Source organism: Heptranchias perlo, chromosome 4 (genome assembly GCF_035084215.1).
Source record: "Heptranchias perlo isolate sHepPer1 chromosome 4, sHepPer1.hap1, whole genome shotgun sequence".
In the NCBI taxonomy this organism is placed as follows: Eukaryota; Metazoa; Chordata; class Chondrichthyes; order Hexanchiformes; family Hexanchidae; genus Heptranchias; species Heptranchias perlo.
The window spans coordinates 51,054,516-51,075,480 of NC_090328.1; the positions used below are offsets into that span (position 1 = coordinate 51,054,516).

The 20,965-nt window shown below is 43.5% G+C and overlaps 1 protein-coding gene across 3 annotated transcripts; it reads left to right on the forward strand.

Moving 5' to 3' along the window:
* The first annotated feature begins 5,492 nt into the window (after window positions 1-5,492).
* Window positions 5,493-16,954, forward strand: macir (macrophage immunometabolism regulator). 3 transcript variants are annotated; one of them, XM_067982916.1, is made up of 3 exons: window positions 5,493-5,626; window positions 10,018-10,082; window positions 15,431-16,954. In XM_067982916.1, exon 3 carries the CDS (start codon window positions 15,453-15,455, stop codon window positions 16,074-16,076), a length of 624 nt encoding a protein of 207 aa, XP_067839017.1. In that variant the 5' UTR covers window positions 5,493-5,626; window positions 10,018-10,082; window positions 15,431-15,452; the 3' UTR covers window positions 16,077-16,954. The 3 variants fall into 3 exon arrangements, with proteins under 3 accessions (XP_067839017.1, XP_067839016.1, XP_067839018.1); XM_067982917.1 differs by lacking the exon at window positions 5,493-5,626 and adding an exon at window positions 6,589-6,670; XM_067982915.1 differs by lacking the exon at window positions 10,018-10,082.
* The last annotated feature ends 4,011 nt before the right edge of the window (window positions 16,955-20,965 follow it).

Genomic DNA, 20,965 nt, shown 5'->3' on the forward strand with positions numbered 1-20,965 from the left:
ATTTTGCTCTATGCACCAGTTAGTTTTGTTGGGTAGACTGCCATTTTTGCATTTTTCTTTTCCTGCAGTGCTTTCCTGAATTATTATTGGTTGCAGCTGGCATATAAATCATATCACACAAAATGACAGTGGTGTGTACTTCTTTGGGAGTTCCAAATATACGGCATAATTTAGTTGAGGACGACAAGTTCATGAGGGGCAAACAAATGCAGGTGTAGTAACGGCTGAGATGTTTGATCCAGACGTTTCTCTACCCTGCAACATGTTTACAGACTCGTCTGCACTTACCTGGATATGTCAGAGGCTGCTTGTCTTTGTTACCATACTCAGCAGTTCAGGCAGCATGGATGGAGAGAATAGACATTTCAGGTCAGGCATCTTTGTCGAAAACAGAAAACACACACAGTCATATCCTGTGGCATTACCGATGATTAGTCAGTGTTTTTGATGAGAACAGTGATGCTGTGCCAAGTAATATTCGGGGTACTGGCTTATCAGCATTAGAATTGGTCATGGGAGCAGCTGCCATAGAATTTTACCATTTACTGCAGGATAACCCACGGGCAGCATTTGGAACAGGGACAGTTTTTCCATAGAAAGTAAGTTTACCACTGCTTGAAGCTTTCATTCCATCACATTCTTCCAATCCACCACACCTGCCACATCAGACAATTCACAACGCACGCCTGTATACACCATATTTACACCATCATATTACCTGTGGAAAGGAGGCATCAACTGGACAGGGTGCATAACTTTTATTGAGTGCCAGAACTCCCTCAATTGCAGAGTATTGCAGATGACATTCCTGCAGCTTTTCATACTAACCCCATGGTTTACTTGCACAGAAAGGGTTTGCACTCAATTACTGCCCAGGTGGTATCTGACCACAGAAACATTGTCATGCATGTTTATTTTCTTACAAAATGTTTGTGAAGCAGTTTGGGTTTTTTTTATGTTAAAGGTGCTGTACAAGTCCAAGTTGTGTTCTCCATCGCAGTTATCCAGGAAGCAGCCATGATGTGTGCATTGTTGGGCAGTCGATTGTGTCCACGTTTTTTGAAGGAGAAGAACCACTGGGTGGATGGCTCTTGGAAGAACAATGCTAACCTCTGCAGGCGAGGCTGCAAACCCCACTGAGAATCCCCTGAACAACATAAGATCACCTTGGCCTGGATGCCTCAGCTGCCATCTCCACCTGCAAAAAAACTGTGCTGTACAGCTTTGCCACAATGAAAGAGTGTGAGGAAGGGCTGTGTACAGTACTTCAAATGGTACCTCAGAGGCTGCGGCAATTCCAAACTTAGGTTTGTGCCATGGTTGATGGGTCCCACAAGAAATGTGAGTAAAGCAAATATACTTAATACTGATATATACAAAAGTCAATTTTATAGTTAAGGTCAGTAATGTTATTAAGAAATATTTATTTTGGACCTTTTGGCCAAGGGAAAAAAATGGCAGATCATTTTTTTCAAGAACATCTTGAGTGATTTGATTCTTTGCTTCATTTGCCTTCTCGTAAGAAATTTGCATATGACCAAATTACAATCAACAAATTTGAATCATAATTTAAAAATTTACATATCACCAATCTGGTCGCAGAAATTTGAAACAAAAACAGAAAATGCAGGCAATACTCAGCAGTTCAGGCAGCATTGATGGAGAGGATAGACATTTCAGGTGTGGTCCTTTTGTCAGACAACGGAAAATATGCGCAGTCGATTAATCAGTGCTTTTGATGAGAACAGTGGTGCTATGCCAAGTAGTATTAGGGGTACTGGCTTATCAGCATTAGCAGTAGCCCTGGGAAGGGGGTCTGGGGATTGGACGTACTTGGATGGGATTTCAGGGCCTAGCGATATTTTGAGAGGGAAGGAATCCCAGGGTCTGGGAGCACTGGAGGGATGTAACAGGGTTCTGGGAAACTGGAAAGGGAGATTCTAGGATCACAGAGGCATATCTTGAGATTTGGATTCACTGGGAGAGGGATCCTGGGATCTCAGGTCACTGGGGATGAAAATCTCAGGGTCAGGGAACTTGGGGCTGTTCTGCGATCAGGGGGCATTGAGAATGTGATCTACCAATGAGAGGAGGTTTTGAAATCTGGAGGTGGGGAAGGGATCTGAAGAGGGTGGTCTTGGCGTCCAGCAGGACTCAGGATAGAGTTTTGGAGCATATGGGGGGGGGAGGGGAGCAGAATCTGATAGCATTGGGGATTGCTGGGATCTAGCAGGGTGTAACAGTCTTGTGGGGGAGGGGGCTCAGTGGAGTGGGATCCAAACTTTTGAACTATCAGGCCCCAACATCCCACCGTGTTTCTGCACATCACCTTCCACCCCTGATCAATCCACAGCCCCTTCTTCCCCCACCACAGTCATCATTAATCAGTTCCAGTCTTTATGTTCCTACCTTAAAGCATTTAATCATAAATTTTCTGCATCTTGCAATTAAAGAACGGAAAAGTACAAGCTGGGAATGTGCAATTTCTTGATATACACTCCCACAGTAAAACCAGGAGCATAGTGGTGGAAAAGTTCCTACACTACTATTGAGTTTGCCAGTTTGTAAACATAGATTTCCATAAACAAACAAAAATTACTTTATTAAACTTTCAAAAGTAAATCATTTATGACGTTTCCAAGTTTTTATAGAAAACAATTCCTTAAACCTCAACTGCTCAACGGCTCTTGGATCTATAGCATCACCTGTGCAATGCTGCTCCTGATCATCACAGCAGACTCTAAGGCCAGACCCACAAGCTTCTCCATGTTGCTGTTGATGGAGCCAAGGGTCCCCATGCCCCTTTGATGCTCCATCAGCAGGCGCCTCTTCATGGCTGACTCACCAATCCATGGCCGCCTTCTGGCCGGTCTCTCCGGAGAGGTTGCTGCAGCCTTCACCTCCTCCGAGCCTCCCCCTCCCCAAAGTTCTCTGTCTCTGCTTGGGGATGGCCTGAAGGTGGGGTGGAGGCTACACACCCAGGAAGGAGTGGAGATAGGGAGCGCTGGCTTTCCATCGACCCCTCCTCTGTCAGCTCAATGGGCACGAGTTGCATAACAAAGCCAGAGCTCTCTCCCTCTATCTCCTCTGGAAACTGCTCCACCTCCCTTTCTGACACTCTCGCCCCCTTCTTCACTTGCTCTAAGTTGTCCCACTCCTCCTCCACAGCAGTTGCCTTCCTATGTCTCGTGAAATAGAGTTAAAATGGTTGCCCTTGCCAGTGCTGAGATGCCCTATGGGAGGGATGGGGGTGTGAAACCTGTGTCACAGTCCTGTGCTAGAGCATTGTTAAATAGCAAGCAGGCAGGTACTCACATGATTATGGACTCTCCCTCCAACCCCACCCCCATGTTAGCCTCCACTGCAGCCATAATGGAGCGGCAGCTCCATCAACTTCTGCTCATGTGGGGTCAGAGAGCAGAGATTCTCACCACTGCCCTTCCCCCCCCCCACTCCACCCTCTCACGGGCATTGTGTACATTCTTGCCCAACAAAAACAATGGAAAAGATTAGGCTTGTGCTTTAAGTGTGCGGAGTAATTGAAGGAGCTACTGGTCTGCATCTTTCGGGGGAGTCTCGCCACCAGGTCACTAATCAGCTTGTTCTGTCTGAGTATGACGACCACATTGAGCATGGGAGAAAGTTATGGCAGTGTGAGTTTATTACCGTCCCTGCTCTAGTTAGGTCATTAAACTTCTTTCAGCACTGCTCCGCCATCCTGGGCATGATTGGCATGCCACTCAGAGCCTCCGCAACCTCGGTCCATGCCCGTCTCCTAAATGCACGTGAGGGTTAGGGAGCTGATCAGCTGCTGGCGCCTCCCTTCTACCTCAACAACAACTTGCATTTATATAGCGTCTTTAACGTAGTGAATCGCCCCCAAGGCACTTCAAGGGATTCAAAATTTGACACGAGTCCACGTAAGCAGATATTAGGACAGGTGACCAAAAGCTTGGTTAAAGAGGTAAGTTTTAAGGAGCATCTTAAAGGAGGAGAGTCAGAGAAATTTAGGGACGGAATTCCAGAGCTTAGGGCCTTGGCAGCTGAAGGCACAGCCGCCAATGGTGCAGCGATGAAAATCGGGGCTGCATAAGAGGCCAGAATTGGAGGAGCGCTGAGATCTCAGAGGGTTGTAGGGCTGGAGGAGGTTACAGAGATAGGGAGGGGCGAGGCCATGGAGGGATTTGAAAAGAAGGATGAAAATTTTAAAATCGAGGCGTTCCCAGACCAGGAGCCAATGTAAGTCAGTAAGCACAGTAGTGATGGGTGAACAGGACTTGGTGTGAGTTAGGATACGGGTAGCAGAGTTTTGGATGATCTCAAGTTTATGGAGGGTAGAAGATGGGAGGCTGGCCAGGAGAGCTTTGGAATTGTCAAGTCTAGAGGTAACAAAGGCATTGATGAGGGTTTCAGCAGCAGATGAGCTGAGGCAAGGGCAGAGACGGGTAATGTTATGGAGGTGGAAGTAGGCGGTCTTGGTGATTAAATATCTTCATCAGCAAAGCTGAAAACCCTCTTCCTGGGAGCGTTCTCCTGTGATTCAGTCATCTGCAAGAAGGAAAAGTTTGAGGCAATTCAGACTCTCTGCAGAGCAATTTAAATGAATTAATTTTAAAAATCTGCAGGACAGAGAGACCTATGCTGCTTACCTTACACTCCCCAGAAGAAAAAAAATCTTGCCTTTTATAGTCCTCCACCATCGCACCTTGAGGCCTCATTGGCTCTGTTCCAGTTACATTTCAACCACGCTCGGGTATTGCGCGGATTCACGACTATTTTTCCGTTCAGCTGTATTCTGATTAGATTGCGAGGATACGTGGGCTCAATTTGACATCGGCAAAATGGGCGCAGGTTTGGGCACAATTTCGGGTCCAACTTACCAGTTGCGCCTAGGGAGGGAACTCCACGCTGGTATCTCCAAGAAAAACAAGCAGCACAATTGAGACTGGACCCAGTCATGTTACTGATCACTTTGATCAATATTCTTACAAAATGATTACATGTAACTTAGTATTTTAATTATTTAATGTGTGTTATAAACAGAATACATGGCACGGAGCCCTGGGATGTGTACAATCTACAACCCACTCATTGCGCTGGCTATTCCTCGCTCATGGTTTCCAATTATAAATTATTGGGTCCCAGTTGAAATATATTATTTCACATTTCAGCTTTATGTATCCTTAATTTATTCTCCCAAAACATACGTGTCTGGAGGGCAAGGAAAGAGGGGGTACCTAGGATATAATCTACAACACTGTAACACAAAATGGATTCGTTTGAAATTTATGGCTACAGCCTTGCAACAGTATATTGTAATTCTAATTACAAGTAACTGGGTGTGATTAGAAACTGCCTCCTCATTAAATATTTCCAAAAATATTAAAATCGTCCTAAACCCCACGTGTTGGTGCGGTCTTCCTGTTTAATCCATTACTAACAGATTGCAATGCCTAGGCGCTGCCATGTCTTTTACATCAGAATCATGTGACAGATCCGGGAGCTCTCCACTGCCACAACTGAATTCAACCTGCTTTCTCTTCCCTTCCTGATTACAGCATTTTCGCGGTCACCGGTTCGGGAGTAGGACCGGCATCCGAGCGATAGCTCAGCAATTAGGAATCAGGTTGGTTTATTTTTGCTTACCCAGCCCAGCCCTCTTTTTTAAAAAGAAAACGAATTGATGCTTGATGTTATAGATTTTTTTTTCAAATGTCTCCAATTCTCATCAAAAGAAATGGGAGCGGGTTGAAATCGATTAAGAAATTGACCAGCTTCTGTTCTGGATGCCTGTAGGTATGTTCAGCCTTAGTCTAGGTTGGGTCATTGGGGGGGGGGAAAAGGCAGGGGAGGGTTGGGGATGCTGGAGTATGATGACTGAACGCTCTGATCTTGGGAACACAGAAGAATATTGTAGGTCAGCATTTGCAGATTCAGATCTTTCTGGGCGGAGTCTCTGTCGGTAATCTTTGGCCATGGAGACTGAAATTGCTTGAAATTATTTATTCCAACATCGTTTATTTTGATTCTATATTTTTATACATAATTATCCACACCATAATACTTAAACGAACCTAATCGGGATTACAATTATACTTGAAACCCCTTTCTATGTATAAATTCCGATCAAATCTTGCAATGGAACAGTGTACTTATAATGAGCAATAAAACAAGCAGCGTTTCCTCATTGACCCAGACTTGAATGCTATTGAATTTATTGGGGCAGCCCCACGTTATTGTAAACCTTCTACAACGATTACAGCTGTCTCCTATTTCTAAACACTCGTTACAGCTAGAATTCGTGATTGTTAATTTAAGAGAAGAGCCGGAAGTGAAAAATAAATGGTGTATTTTACACTACTGCTTTCCTAACCTGTTGGATACGTTGATGCGTGACATCATGAATATGACGCGTAATAATGCTATAAATAAAATGCAGTGGAAGCGTAATAAGTGGAAATTGATCGTGAAAAAGTACAACATAATACCCGGTAGCTGATAGTAATGTAAAATTTATTTTCAAGCAAGCTATTATTCAAAGATATATGTATTTATATGTGTGTGTATTATTAATTTAAAGGTCAGATACATCACTTGTCCCTTTTAGTGAGCATCTGTGGACCCGACCTGTTAACTACACATTTGACAACATTGCACTCTATATTAAGAGGTTTGTTTCTTTCCCATGTTAAAAAATAGTGCATTCCAATTCTTTTATCCTTGAAAAAGTCATAATAATTTTTTGGGAGAAATTTAGCAAGAATAGCTTTTCTTTTGCCTTTGATGTTTTGCACTACCATTTTTCCTGATTTCCATCTCCAAAATGTAGTGTTTGAATTTCTATTACTGAATGTTATGTAATAAAATCATAGAACAGTAAAGAATAATCAATGTTTTATAATATCATCGCATTGTTACATAAACGTGAATAAGTTTGGTGCTGAAATTATTCCATGGCCATAAAAGGGTTAAATAATAGTTCTTTGCTAGATTCATTGTTAATTTGGTTCATCAACTTACATTTAAACTGTACAGATCTACAAGAAAGTTTCCTTCATGGTTATTTGTGCAGAATTGTTTAATAGAATGGAATGTGGACACAATGGTGCTGATAACTTCCATAATGACAAAACCGTTCCTTCTGTCTTGAGCTCTGAGAAGCTACTGGAGTGTGTGAGGCCAGAAGAATGGAGTTTAGCCTCGGCAGGAGCTCAGTCCTAGTGAAAGCTCAGCCTTGAGGTGCCACTGAATGGGATTTATTCCCCTAAAACGAATACCTGTGTGAAATGAATGAGAGGAGTTTGATTCTTCTGAGAGTTTGGTGTTTGTGGGTGTTCTAGACTAACATATTATCTACATTCTTAGAGTTAGACACAAAGGAACGACAGTGAGGGGAGTCCTCATGATGTGCATGGAGTGATTGGTGGATCGCCATGGATCCTAGGTGTATCCAAGGGCAGGACATTTTCTGGAGGAAAGCTGGGTGACGGAGTCCGGGTTCACAAAACATTAAAATCAGCATCTCAAGTGGATCCGGCGATATAAAAATAGCTAATCGAGTACTAGGTTTTATGACAAGAACTATAGCATATAACAGTCCAAATGTGATAGTGAAGTCTATATAAAACCTTAGTGAGACCACAGTTGGAGTACTATGCACAATTTTGGGCTCCACACTATAGGAAGGATCTTGAGTCAATTGAAAGGGCACAGTGCAGAATCACTAGGATGCTGCCTGGTATGAGGAAATAGATATATGAAGAATGACTTGAAAAATTGGGGCTGTTTTTGTTAGGACAGGGTAAATTAATGATTGATTTGATAGAGGTGTTTAAAATTACAAAGGCATGTGACAGAGTAGGTAGAAATATTGTTTCTAGTGATTGAGGGGTCTAGAATGTGGGGAAATGAATATAAGATTAAATGTAAGAGATTTAGGACAAATAGTAGGAGACTTTTCTTTTACACAGAGGGGTGTGAGGCTGTGGAATGCACCACCAGTGTTAGTGATTGAAGCAGAGACCACATCAACATTTAAGAATAGGTTAGATAAGTGGTTGAATGAAAGGAGAATAAAGACATATGGGAACAGGATGGGCACCTGGGATTAGGACTGCTATTCCATGAGTATTGATTGGGCCAAATGGCCAGTTTCTATGTTTGATTTATGTGTAAATCTATGTAATTCTGTGCACCAAGTGTGAGAAAATGAGTGTCTGGAGCAGAGCATTCTGGTGTTCAAGCAGCAACTGCCCACATTCCACAGCATCAGTGAGGATGAGCGGTTTCTTAATCATACTCTGCAGAACGTGGTCAATGAGGAGGCAGTGCTAGACAGTGATAGGTTAGAAAGACAGGAGTGAGTTTTCATCTGCAGGGGCACCAGAGGGAGACAGGACTTTGTTGCACGGAAACCCTGAGTTACTGGAACTGCCCAATAGATACTTAATACTTGAGGTGAACAATGATAGTGACTCAGAGGCGGATGGTCCTAAGCAACAGTGCACACCATGAAATAAGGAACTAATTGAGGGGGTGAGATTCAGGTAGCCTACAAGATTAGGAAAATGGTACCGGTGTGTGATTCTGTATTTACATTTGTGACCGGGAGTCCCAAATGCCATGTTGCGAGGGTGAAGAACATTATGGAATAGATGGAAAGGAAGAGCGAGTAGTCAAACATCATGGTCCATGCTGTAACCAATGACACAGATCCAAATGCATTTGAGGTCTTGCAGGAGTTCAAGGATGAAAAACAAAATCTCAAAGGTGGTAATCTCTGGATTGCTTCCAATGCCATGTGCTGGATAGGTTAAGGGGAGTAAGATTAGGAAGGTGAACATGTGGCTTTAGGGCTGGTGCAGGAGGGAAGGGTTCAAATTTTGGGGGTTTGGGAAGGCTATACGGAAGGGATAGCCGTCAACTGAATCGAAAAGGCACTATTGTTTTGTGGAGAGGGTAAATAGAGAAGTCGAGGGAGATTTAAACTAATGTGATAGAGGAAAGTCTAGGTCAGAAACAAGAGAGACAGAGCAGGATTAATAAAACTATAGAAACTGAAGCAGAGGTTCAGATGACAGTTCAGAAAGACACAGAAGAACAACAGGACAATAGGTGATTTTAAGTATCCCAAGATAGACAGGAATAAAAGTAATGCATGTGGTCAAAGTGGGAATGCATTTTTGAATGCATCAAGGACTGATTTCTAGATCAGTATATTTCCAAGCCAATAATGAAAGAAGCATTGCTTGAGCTAATTCTGGGAAATAAAGTGGGGCAAATACCTGATGTAGGTGTTGGAGAATAATTGGGAAATAGTGTACATATCATAGATAGGCTCCATGTAAGAATAGAAAAGGATAATGAAGAGTCAAAGACAAAGGTGCCGGATTAGAAAAAGCAAAGTTCAGTGAGATGAAAGGGGTTCTGCCCCAAATTAATTGGGCTGAAAAGTTAGCAAAAAGATCAGCAGTGGGAAATCTAATGTCAGATGCATAATGTACAAAATAAATATATTCCTATAAGATGAAAAGGGGGTACATCGACAAATAGAATTAAGAGGATTGAATCACTCAGGGATGAAGGAGGGAGTCTGCTTTTGGAATATGAAGGTAATGTATTTTGCATTGTATTTATTTCACAAATGATGGTGAAAGTGAGAATGTAGGTGTACTGGAGGAGGATCTGGGCCACTTGTTAAAGATAAATGTAGAAAAGGAATTGTTCTGAAAAAGAGGGACATAACTCAGTGAGTGAGTCACTGGGCCCTGACCGTATACACTCTATACTTTTAAAAATTTGTTCGTGGGATGTGAACAACACTGGCAAGGCAGTATTTATTGCTCATGCCTAGTTGCTCTAAGTGTGTCAAGAGTCAACCATATAGGGCATGATTTTATTGTGGGGAGGGGTGCAATTCCTGATGAGAAACTCGGAAGTATGGGTTTCATGCACTTCCTTACGATTTTGACGTAAGGATGTGTCTTATTTTATTTTTGTACATTTCCCGCCTGACAGGCCAGCCTGATTGACAGGCTTTCCTCAGTTGGACGGGAGAAGAGGAAGGAAGAGAACGTGATCAGGTAAGTGTTAGATGAGGAGTGGTCTTCGGTGGGGCGGGGGGGAGCTTGGTCATGGGGGGGGGTGTCATCAGGGTGGTCGGTCATTGTGGGGGCTCAGTCATCTTGGCGATCAGCGGGCTCAGTCATCGGGGGGGTTATCAGGGATCGGAGATGGTGTGGGGGGGGAGGAGGACAGAGATCGTGTGATGGGGGGGGAGGAGGACGGAGATCATGCGTTGGGGGGGGGAGGAGGACGGAGATCGTGTGTTGGGGGGGAGGAGGACGGAGATCGTGTGTTGGGGGGGAGGAGGACGGAGATCGTGTGTTGGGGGGGAGGAGGACGGAGATCGTGTGTTGGGGGGGAGGAGGACGGAGATCGTGTGTTGGGGGGGAGGAGGACGGAGATCGTGTGTTGGGGGGGAGGAGGACGGAGATCGTGTGTTGGGGGGGAGGAGGACGGAGATCGTGTGTTGGGGGGGAGGAGGACGGAGATCGTGTGTTGGGGGGGAGGAGGACGGAGATCGTGTGTTGGGGGGGAGGAGGACGGAGATCGTGTGTTGGGGGGGAGGAGGACGGAGATCGTGTGTTGAGGGGAGGAGGACGGAGATCATGCGTTGGGGGGGGGGGGAGGTCGGAGATCGTGCGTTGTGGGGGGGGAGGTCGGAGATCGTGCGTTGTGGGGGGGGAGGTCGGAGATCGTGCGTTGTGGGGGGGGAGGTCGGAGATCGTGCGTTGTGGGGGGGGAGGTCGGAGATCGTGCGTTGTGGGGGGGAGGTCGGAGATCGTGCGTTGTGGGGGGGGGGAGGTCGGAGATCGTGCGTTGTGGGGGGGGGGGGGGGGAGGTCGGAGATCGTGCGTTGTGGGGTGGGGGGGAGGTCGGAGATCGTGCGTTGTGGGGGGGGGGGAGGTCGGAGATCGTGCGTTGTGGGGGGGGGGGGGGAGGTCGGAGATCGTGCGTTGTGGGGGGGGGGGGGAGGTCGGAGATCGTGCGTTGTGGGGGGGGGGGGGGGGAGGTCGGAGATCGTGCGTTGTGGGGGGGGGGGGGAGGTCGGAGATCGTGCGTTGTGGGGGGGGGGGGAGGTCGGAGATCGTGCGTTGTGGGGGGGGGGGGGAGGTCGGAGATCGTGCGTTGGGGGGGGGGGGGGGAGGTCGGAGATCGTGCGTTGTGGGGGGGGGGGGGGAGGTCGGAGATCGTGCGTTGGGGGGGGGGGGGGAGGTCGGAGATCGTGCGTTGTGGGGGGGGGGAGGTCGGAGATCGTGCGTTGTGGGGGGGGGGAGGTCGGAGATCGTGCGTTGTGGGGGGGGGAGGTCGGAGATCGTGCGTTGTGGGGGGGGGGGGAGGTCGGAGATCGTGCGTTGTGGGGTGGGGGGGAGGTCGGAGATCGTGCATTGTGGGGGGGGGGGGAGGTCGGAGATCGTGCGTTGTGGGGGGGGGAGGTCGGAGATCGTGCGTTGTGGGGGGGGGAGGTCGGAGATCGTGCGTTGTGGGGGAGGTCGGAGATCGTGCGTTGTGGTGGGGGGGTGGGGGGAGGTCGGAGATCGGGTGGGGGGGGAGGAGGACGGAGATCGTGTGATGGGGGGGAGGAGGACGGAGATCGTGTGTTGGGGGGGAGGAGGACGGAGATCATGCGTTGTGGGGGGGGAGGTCGGAGATCGTGCGTTGTGGGGGGGGAGGTCGGAGATCGTGCGTTGTGGGGGGGGGGGGGAGGTCGGAGATCGTGCGTTGTTGGGGGGGGGGGAGGGAGGTCGGAGATCGTGCGTTGTTGGGGGGGGGGGAGGGAGGTCGGAGATCGTGCGTTGTGGGTTGGGGGGGAGGTCGGAGATCGTGCGTTGTGGGGTGGGGGGGGAGGTCGGAGATCGTGCGTTGTGGGTTGGGGGGGAGGTCGGAGATCGTGCGTTGTGGGGTGGGGGGGAGGTCGGAGATCGTGCGTTGTTGGGGGGGGGGGGGGGGGGGAGGTCGGAGATCGTGCGTTGTGGGTTGGGGGGGAGGTCGGAGATCGTGCGTTGTGGGGTGGGGGGGGAGGTCGGAGATCGTGCGTTGTTGGGGGGCGGGGGGAGGTCGGAGATCATGCGTTGTGGGGGGGGGGAGGTCGGAGATCGTGTGGGGGGGGGGAGGTCGGAGATCGTGTGTTGTGGGGGAGGTCGGAGATCGTGCGTTGGGGTGGGGGGAGGTCGGAGATCGGGTGGGGTTGCTGCAGGTAGGTTTGTTGGGCTTTGTGGAAGCACTCCTGCTCCTCATGGCCCATAAGCTGTGCAATAAAGGCACTTAGCTACAATTTCGGGCCTTCTCACTTCCCCTCACGTGGTGTGAAGTGGAAGGCCCGGGAATCCCGGCCCTCAGGGATTAAAAGCAAAAGATCTGTTAAAAATGGAGGCCCGTAGCCTCCTTAAAAGCTTTTACTGACCGACCCGCCTCCTGAGAGCGGGTTGGTCGCTCATCCCTCATCCTGCCTCCGTGAAAACCGGAAGTGGGCGGGTTTTAGAATTAAAACTGTTTTATTGCCCCCCAACCCACCTGTTTTTTTTCATTTAAAATCATGTCCATATTGTGGGATTAGAGTCACAGGTTCCCATCCCTGAAGCTCATTAGTGAACCAGTTGGGTTTTTATAACAATTCGGCAAATTTCATGGCCATTTTTCTGGTGCCAATTTACAAATTACCAGATTTTTATTGGATTCAGTTTCACAACTTGCCATGGTGGGATTTGACCTCTGACTTGTGTACAGTAGCCCCCTTGGCTATCATAGCTGTGTTGAAAAGAAGTCAGACAGGAGATAGCAGAGGCTCTGGTCACAATTTTCAATCCTCAAATAAGTGAATTATGCCATGGAACTGGAGAGTAGCCAGTCCAACACCCATGTTCAAGAAGGGAGCGAAGAAAACACCAGGTAAGTCTAGACCAGTCTCTCTAGTGTCAATTGTGGGAAAACTCTTGGAACCCATAATTTGAGATCAAATTAATAATCATTTAGAAATGCATGAGTTAATTGAGGACAGGCAGCAAGTAGTGTTTGACAAATTTAAGAGTTTTTTGAAGAAGTAACCAATTGGATAAAGGTAATGCACTATGTAGTGTATATGGAATTTCAGAAGGCATTCAATAATGTGTATGATAAGAAAAATTCAGCTGTATGATATGAAAGGAAATGTAGCCCCATGGATAGAAAGTTGTTTGATGGACAGAAAACAAAGAAGGTAAATTGGTCGGATTGGAGAAGAATTGGAAGTGGTACCCTAGGGGTCCATTTTTGTTCTTCGTATACACAGATGATTTGAATTTGGATCTAGGGAACACAGTCTCAAAAGCTGCTGATGGCATACTAGTGGGAGGTTAAGCTAACGGTGAAGAGAACTGTAAAAAATTTCAGGCAAACATAGACAATTTAGCACAGTAGAAAGACAGGTGGTAGATGCAATTCGTTGTGGATCAGTGTGAGGTAATACATTTTGAGAGAAAAACATGGAATGGGCGTATACACAAAATGGAAAGACATTGAATGATGTGTGGATGAACAGAGAGCTAAGGGTTCAAATACATAATTTCTTGACTTTGCAGGTAAACAAAGCTATTTTTTTTAAAAAAGGCTAGTAGAATTTTACATTTAGGAGAATAGAGTTCAAGAGTAAAAGAAGTAATGATGAATTTATTTAAAACACTGGTTAAGCCACAGTTAGAGTAGTGTGCGCAGTTTTGGGTGCGCCCTATAGATCGGACATTAAAGGTGTGGTGAGCGTACAGTGTAGCTACACCAGGTTGATGCCTGGGATGGGAAACTATAGCTATTAGGTCCAGTATCTCAAGACTCTCCTATTTCGATTGGAGAAAGAAGACACAGGAGATTTTGGAGTTATTTTTTTAAATTATGAAAGGTTTTGATCAGTGAATAAGGAAAGCCTATTCTCTAGTTTGGGAGTCACTGACAAAGGGTTCATTAATTTAAAATTGTCACTGAGAGACTGAAAAGAGAGCTCACGAGATATTTCTTGTAAACAATTTTACAACACCAAGTTATAGTCCAGCAATTTTATTTCTTTACACAGATGGTTTTTGGAGCTTGGAATGCTTTTCCACACGGTATGGTTGAGGCAATGACCATTGCATCTTTTGAGAGAAAATTTGATAAATATTTAAAGCAGAAGAGGATACAAGGCAATGGAGAGACAGCAGAACAGTGGGATTAATTTTGGATTTCCCCTAGCAAATAGTTGGTACAGACACAGTAGGCAGAATGGCCATCTTTTGTCCTGTATGTTGGTACGGAAAATTTGCGGGGGAGTGTCCCTGGCTTTTATGCTTCGTGCCCATCAAGAAACCACTGACCACGTGCTTCACCACTGACCTTTCTGACGTTGGTGGGTCAGGGAGAGTGGCTACCATGAGAGGGCCTTTGGTGGTTTGTGGATGCATATGTGACCCCCACCCAGTTTATGTCGAGAGTTCGTTTGAACAGCTGAACAATTTTGGGGATATTGTGTTCTTAAAATTATTATAAGTATTGTTGTACTGTTATTGAAAACAATTATTCACCTGACTACATGTCTTCAAACCATTGTCCCTTACTACAGTTGCTCTGGTGCCATCCGCCTTTCCTTCCCATTTAAATATGGGTTAGACTCACATTGCCCGGCTTCTGTTACGTAGACACATGCTCACACTTACAAATTCAGTTTCATCCATCTCTATTTTGCTATGGACAGTAGAATTAGCTAACCACCTGCAAAAAAAGACACAGACACAGACACAATAATGACAGAAACAAAACCTATGGCTTATTTTTTGTCACTTTAAAGTACTATATACTAACTAGGCTTGAAACAAAGGAATAAACTGCTATTTGTAGTTGTTGCATGACCATTTGAATAATTTTTAATGAAATGTTTATCCAAACTGTCCAGATTGACAGCCCTGTTATTGAGACTGAAGGGCCAGCTTAAGCACTCCGTGAGCAGCTTAAGCACACCCACAGTTTGCTTGAATTTTCGCATCATAGACTATTCGAATCATATAAGTTAGATAAATGCTTGGAAAGTTGATTGCACTGCTACCGGTCCTACTTCTTTAAACATAGTTAAATCAAGATTGCCTGCAGAATCAGATATTCTGTTGTGATAGATTTGCTCCATTATGCCTGTGACATTGAGTTTGTACTCTAGTGCTCAGCCACCTGTTTAAATACTGCTCGGCCTTTTAAAGAGATTAAGTAGCAGGCAAGGCAGCAAAGAGCTGAAGTTTACCAAGTTATTGATTAAACATTTATGGTCTTGCTAAGAAGTACAGTCGTGTCTTCAGAGCCCAATTTTTAACCTTGTGTAAATGCTGTACTTGTTTTCTGTTAGTATTGTAATCAGTGTTATGTTGTACTTTAGTTTAACAGCTGACAATTTCAGAATGGAGGTGGACCTCAGTGGTATTTCCAGGGCAGCCATGCCTGTCCTCGCTGCACCTGCTGTAGAAGTGAACTCTCCGGGTAAAACAGAGCCAGAGAAACCTCGTAGCTCCAGCACACCATGCTCTCCAGTCAAGCGGACTGTGTCTGGCTATCAGATTCTTCACATGGACACCAACTACTTAGTTGGCTTTACCACTGGTGGGGAACTTTTAAAGTTGGCTCAAAGATGGTCAGGCAGTGAGGCAGGTGCAGCAGAAGCTTTGCCCAGCCAGCATACCAAGCAGCAGGATGTAGGATTGACTAGAAGTTCCCGAGTGTACAGAACCAAGAATCGATACTATCAGCCATATGAGATCCCAGCTGCAAATGGGAGAAGACGCCGGCGAATGCCAAGTTCAGGGGAACGAACCGTCAAGTCATTGTCCTTTGAACCCAACAGATGCCTGCGTGGCCCTTTGCCACTTTGCCTCATTAAGGGTAAGAGGGCCCAGTCAAAATCCTTGGATTACCTAAACCTGGATAAAATGAACATTAAGGAGCCAGCAGACACTGAGGTACTGCAGTACCAGCTACAACATCTCACACTTAGAGGGGAGCGTGTGTTCAGCAGAAATAAAACTTGAAAAGAAATACATTGCTTTATTCAAGATGTACAAGAAACAACACTGGGCTTGTGGAAGTCAGTGACGTACTTGCCCGAATTTCATTGTGACTGATGGAAGTCGACGAACTGGACAATTTGACAGTAGATATTTAAACTTCCTTGATGGAATATTGATTCTATACAAACTGTGCACCGGGTTGCAAAATCAGTGCTCCTTCTGATAGGATTAACGTGGGTTAGATAGTGTAGGTGGATTATGTTACATTCCAGAAAGATTAGAAACAATGTACTCCAATGTTACTGGTAAATGGTAAAATGGTCTTCACTGTTGTTGTTATGGCAGGTATAAAAAGAAATGGCTGAAGTACTGCTAACCATTGTTTTGTAGCAATAATAACCTATTGTCAAAAGTCGTCTTCAGTTTAACTTAATTTCTGCCTTTTATGATTTAAAGTTTAATTGTGAGTAATAGCTGCATATACTTCTATTATTGGAAGGCATTTGAAATCTGATCTAGTTAAATAAACATTAGCTGTTCAGGCCCTATCCAATGAGAAAAGGATAATTTTAAACAGAGTATATTTTGCAGTTATATGAAGGTTCAGATTATTCTTGATTGTATTTTAAACTGATAAACATTTGATCTGCATCAAAAAGCAATTACTTGCAGAGCAGTGATCCTTAATGTCCATTTGCACTGATGAACTGACAAAAACTGTTCTTTGACTGAGAAACCTGAAGGGGATCTTTCAGAGCAAAAGTATGAACTTTTGACTTCAATAAACTTTAGTAAAGCTAGCTATATTAACCCATCTCTATGTTAATCCAGATGTTTCATGAACTTGTATTACTTATCCAATATGGAAGAAGATAAATGCATACTTTTGTTCTGGAGGGTTGGGGGGAGAGGGGAGGGAGGGAGGAAACCTTCAGGTTTCCTACTCAAAATCAGTTTGTTTCAGTACATTACGTGAATCAATGATTAAGGTAAATATTTTAGCAGTATGTTTTAGCTTTCTAATTTAACATTCATATTAATGTAAATAATATTTATAGTCATAACATTATGGATTTCAGATGCAAGTTAAAACTGCTTTCTCAACGTTTGAGTGTTGTTTTGCAATTGCTCCGCACAACCCAACTGACTTTGTGAGGGGAAATGCTGAAGACAATGCAGAATTTCCCACGGTGTCCTTTGACACTAATCTACAATGCTGCAGCAAGTTTCTAAATGCAGCAAAAACGTCAGCAAAGCTGGCCATATGATTAACTCTTTCCCACCCAGCCATTTCACAATTTTATGTTATTTCCCAACATATAATACAATTTAAACATAGGGGAAGGTTTCTCTCACTGTGATGAACTGACACTGGTTAAATTTTTGGAACATACGTCTGATCTATCTTTAGGACCACACAATAGTGCTAATATTTAAAAACCTGCTTGTATTTAAATTAATAGTGCCTAGCTCAGTATCATTTTTTTTCTATGTACCAATGGAGAAGTTGGGAGTTTATAAAATGGATGGAACTGGGGGAAAGTGGAAGTCTTCTGTCAAGAATTTGCCAGAAACTTACCAGCAACTCTTCAGAAGCTATTGATTTTTTTTTTAGAAAACTGCTAGTATTGTAGAGGTAGGAAAATGCCTCACAACTAAGTCACTAGGATTAACTGTTCCCTTCAAATTTCCAGTAGGAATTCAAATGTTTTGGGAAGAAAAGAGTATAGAAAATCCCTGAACTGAAATTCCATTAATATAACTTCTTAAATTTGTATACTATTGTTTTCATTCTTCAGTTCTTGTATGCTTATAAAGTTGAGTTTTTTTTGTTTATCTGACAACTTGTTCAGACTGGGTCAACAGTCAAATGAAGCCAGGAGGTGACTGCCTAGTGTAACTGACTCTCCATTACTCACAGCTTGTATTGTTTAGCCAATTTTGCCAGCGTCAACCTTTTTGTGTTCTCCACAGGCTTTGATTTCTAAAGATGATTATATGGCAACTCGTGTAGCTTTTCTTCACAGCCACATGGCACATGGGCTGTAATCATTTAGCAATAAAATACAAAACCTACTACTAGGAGCTGAAATACTCCAGACAGTAGATGATTGACTGACTGAACTACTCGGGATCCTTTGATATGTTGATTCAAATTTTTCCTTCACTGATTCCAGGGTAGAATTCTAGGTGTCGTTGCTTGAAATTGTGTAATTGTAATTGTGGGAGTATGTTGTGGGAGCTTCTGACCTGTTTTTGGTGGCCCAGTAAAATGTCTCCAGTTTTTCAGGGTCAAATTGCTGGGACATTTGTCCTTGTTATTTCTTTCCAGCTGCACCATTTGCTACAAGATCTAATATATAAAAAAACATTCATTACTAATGATTAGCATTTACAGCCAGTTACACTGTCATAATAAAATCCAAATAAATGGAGGGTTGGAACAAATAATTAAAATAAATAAGACATAGTCAGCAACAGCAGTATTTTTTTCAAATTTGTCAGTGTTTGAATTACTAACCAGTAACCTAAAAGGTTAAACACATTCAGTGTTCTATTAAATTTTGGTATGTTTTATTCTGAAGCAGGAAATCTTCTGAGCCTAAAGAAAAATCAAACCACAATAGCCGTAGAGATTTGAAGTAGTTTATTCCTTTCATAGTTTTCATTTAGCTTTCTATAAATTAAATGCAGAGATCAATATAATTTCCTATTGTTTCCAGGCTTCTGCCCCATATTGATAACAGATATAAGAATATTGCTTATGTTGCCAGCACAGTTTTCTGAATTATTCTGGTTGATGGCAAAAATAATTTTTCATTTCTTTATTAATTCCACAGCACTGATTATATTGGAAATGTCTAATTGCATAGTCACTGGCAATAATATGAAGTAAGGAAGAGTTTACAGCTAAATACTGTGGCATTTTTATAGGCAGTGACCTCTGAGACTGAATTATCTGTTCAACCGTAACACTAACACAACAAAGCCGTCTTTCTAAAACCACATTTTAATTAAACAAAAAAAAATCATTTATGTTCTGTCCTCTGGAGAAAACTTTACTGTTTTCCAAATCTTTTTTGTTAGGCAAGCGTTATGGAACCAAGGTGGGTAAATAGAGTTAAAATACAGATCAGCCATGATCTAATTGAATGGCGGAACAGGCTCGAAGGGCTGAATGGCCTACTCCTGTTCCTATGTTCCTACGACCTTTTTTTATTTGCCTGCACTGTTAAGAGTCTTGATAATGAGCAGTGGGAGACTAAATATTTTTGCTTTAAATGAATCCTTCAGCATCCGTTCAGAAACATTAGAGACGGCATTCTGATGTTTTCTGATGTCTCCATTGTTGAACTGGACAACAAACTTTGAGTATGAATCTGTAGTGTGGCTTAGTTATTTTAAGTTTGTGCCCTGCTATCTACTAATCTAATAGTTTTTCATATCTTTTAATATTAAGTGAACAGAACAATATTAAACAAGGGTACAAGTATTTGTCAATAATTAAGATGATGGCTTATAATTCATAGAATAAAAACTGTTAAGTTTACAGATGCTGAAATGATCCTAAAATTGACTGCTAGAATTTACTTTATTTTTAAGATATTTATTGAAGGCTTTTCCATGCTGCTAAAGCCATTCAGTTAAAGAATGAAGGCTTGGTTACATTTGCAGCAGTTAGTGACTAATAAGAGGTATTAACAGCTACTCTAATTTTTTGTAATACAATAAACTGTGTTGACTCACAACTACTTAACTGCAAGCTTGGGATGTCAGCCTTCCCCCAGCACCGGTACAGAGAGAGGTGAGCAGGTTCTGCTTTATACTGATTTTAGAAAGGAAATTGGATGATCAAGTTTTAAATGGGGTCACCAATGCAACAGTAAGAGTGCCTGACCAGACCTTAGTTAGATTGCTTACAAATGCCATTCACCTCTGAAGTTTGAGCAGCATTGAGAGCTCTGACATATAGAACTGAATAACTAGCTTGTTGTGGAGCTTAATTAATATATAACATGGTGCCTGGATTGTCCAACTACACTTCCTGAAGATGATACTGATGTGCCATTATCAGTGTGAGTGACTTCAGCTACCTTTTAGAAGCAGTTTGGTAACAAAGTGAGATGAGATCACTTTGAGCTGGAATGTAATCTAATATTTTCATTTGTCCAGCCCTGAAAATCTTTTAAGTGAGTTGTGAATGTTACTGTTTGAAATCCATGGCAATTGGAACCTGTTCATTCACACCACCAAGCATAGAAACCCACTGGTACCACGCTGAGTGAGAATCCATGTCAACATCAGGACAGCTGTTGGACAGATTGCTCAGCACATTTTACTCAATGAATTACAGATTCTGTAATTAAGCACTATGTATAAACTAAGAATGATGATTCTGGATGTAACTTTTTTTTTTCCTGTCTACTTTTGAGTGTTTGCATCAATATAAAGCTATAACATTACAATGTGCCGTATCAGTCGCATGTGTCTCTTAGTAAAGTTAGACAATATTTAATCTTTGATCTATGAATCTTCTTGACAATTACAGCTGTAGTTGATGCATATTTTCCTAGAATGAACCTTCACAAAGATAAAACTGGGAAGTGTTAAATGTAGGTAATGAGACTGAGGTGACTATTTTTACTTTATTTGTGTAAATCTAATATTCTTTTTATGTCCTAAGCTGATTTCATGACCTGCTTTTTAATTTTCATGGTCTACTGAAACTAGTTTGTAGTTTTCGTTGTAGTGCATGGTTATGGCTTTACTTCCAAACAGATCTGTTTTGAGGTTGGTGATCACATGCTTTGCTGTAATCAAAGATTAGATCGTTATGGTGAAACCTTGATAAATGCACACCAAATTTGCCAAGAATTAAGCCTGAAATGTGTCTTCTGAAAACAGGATGG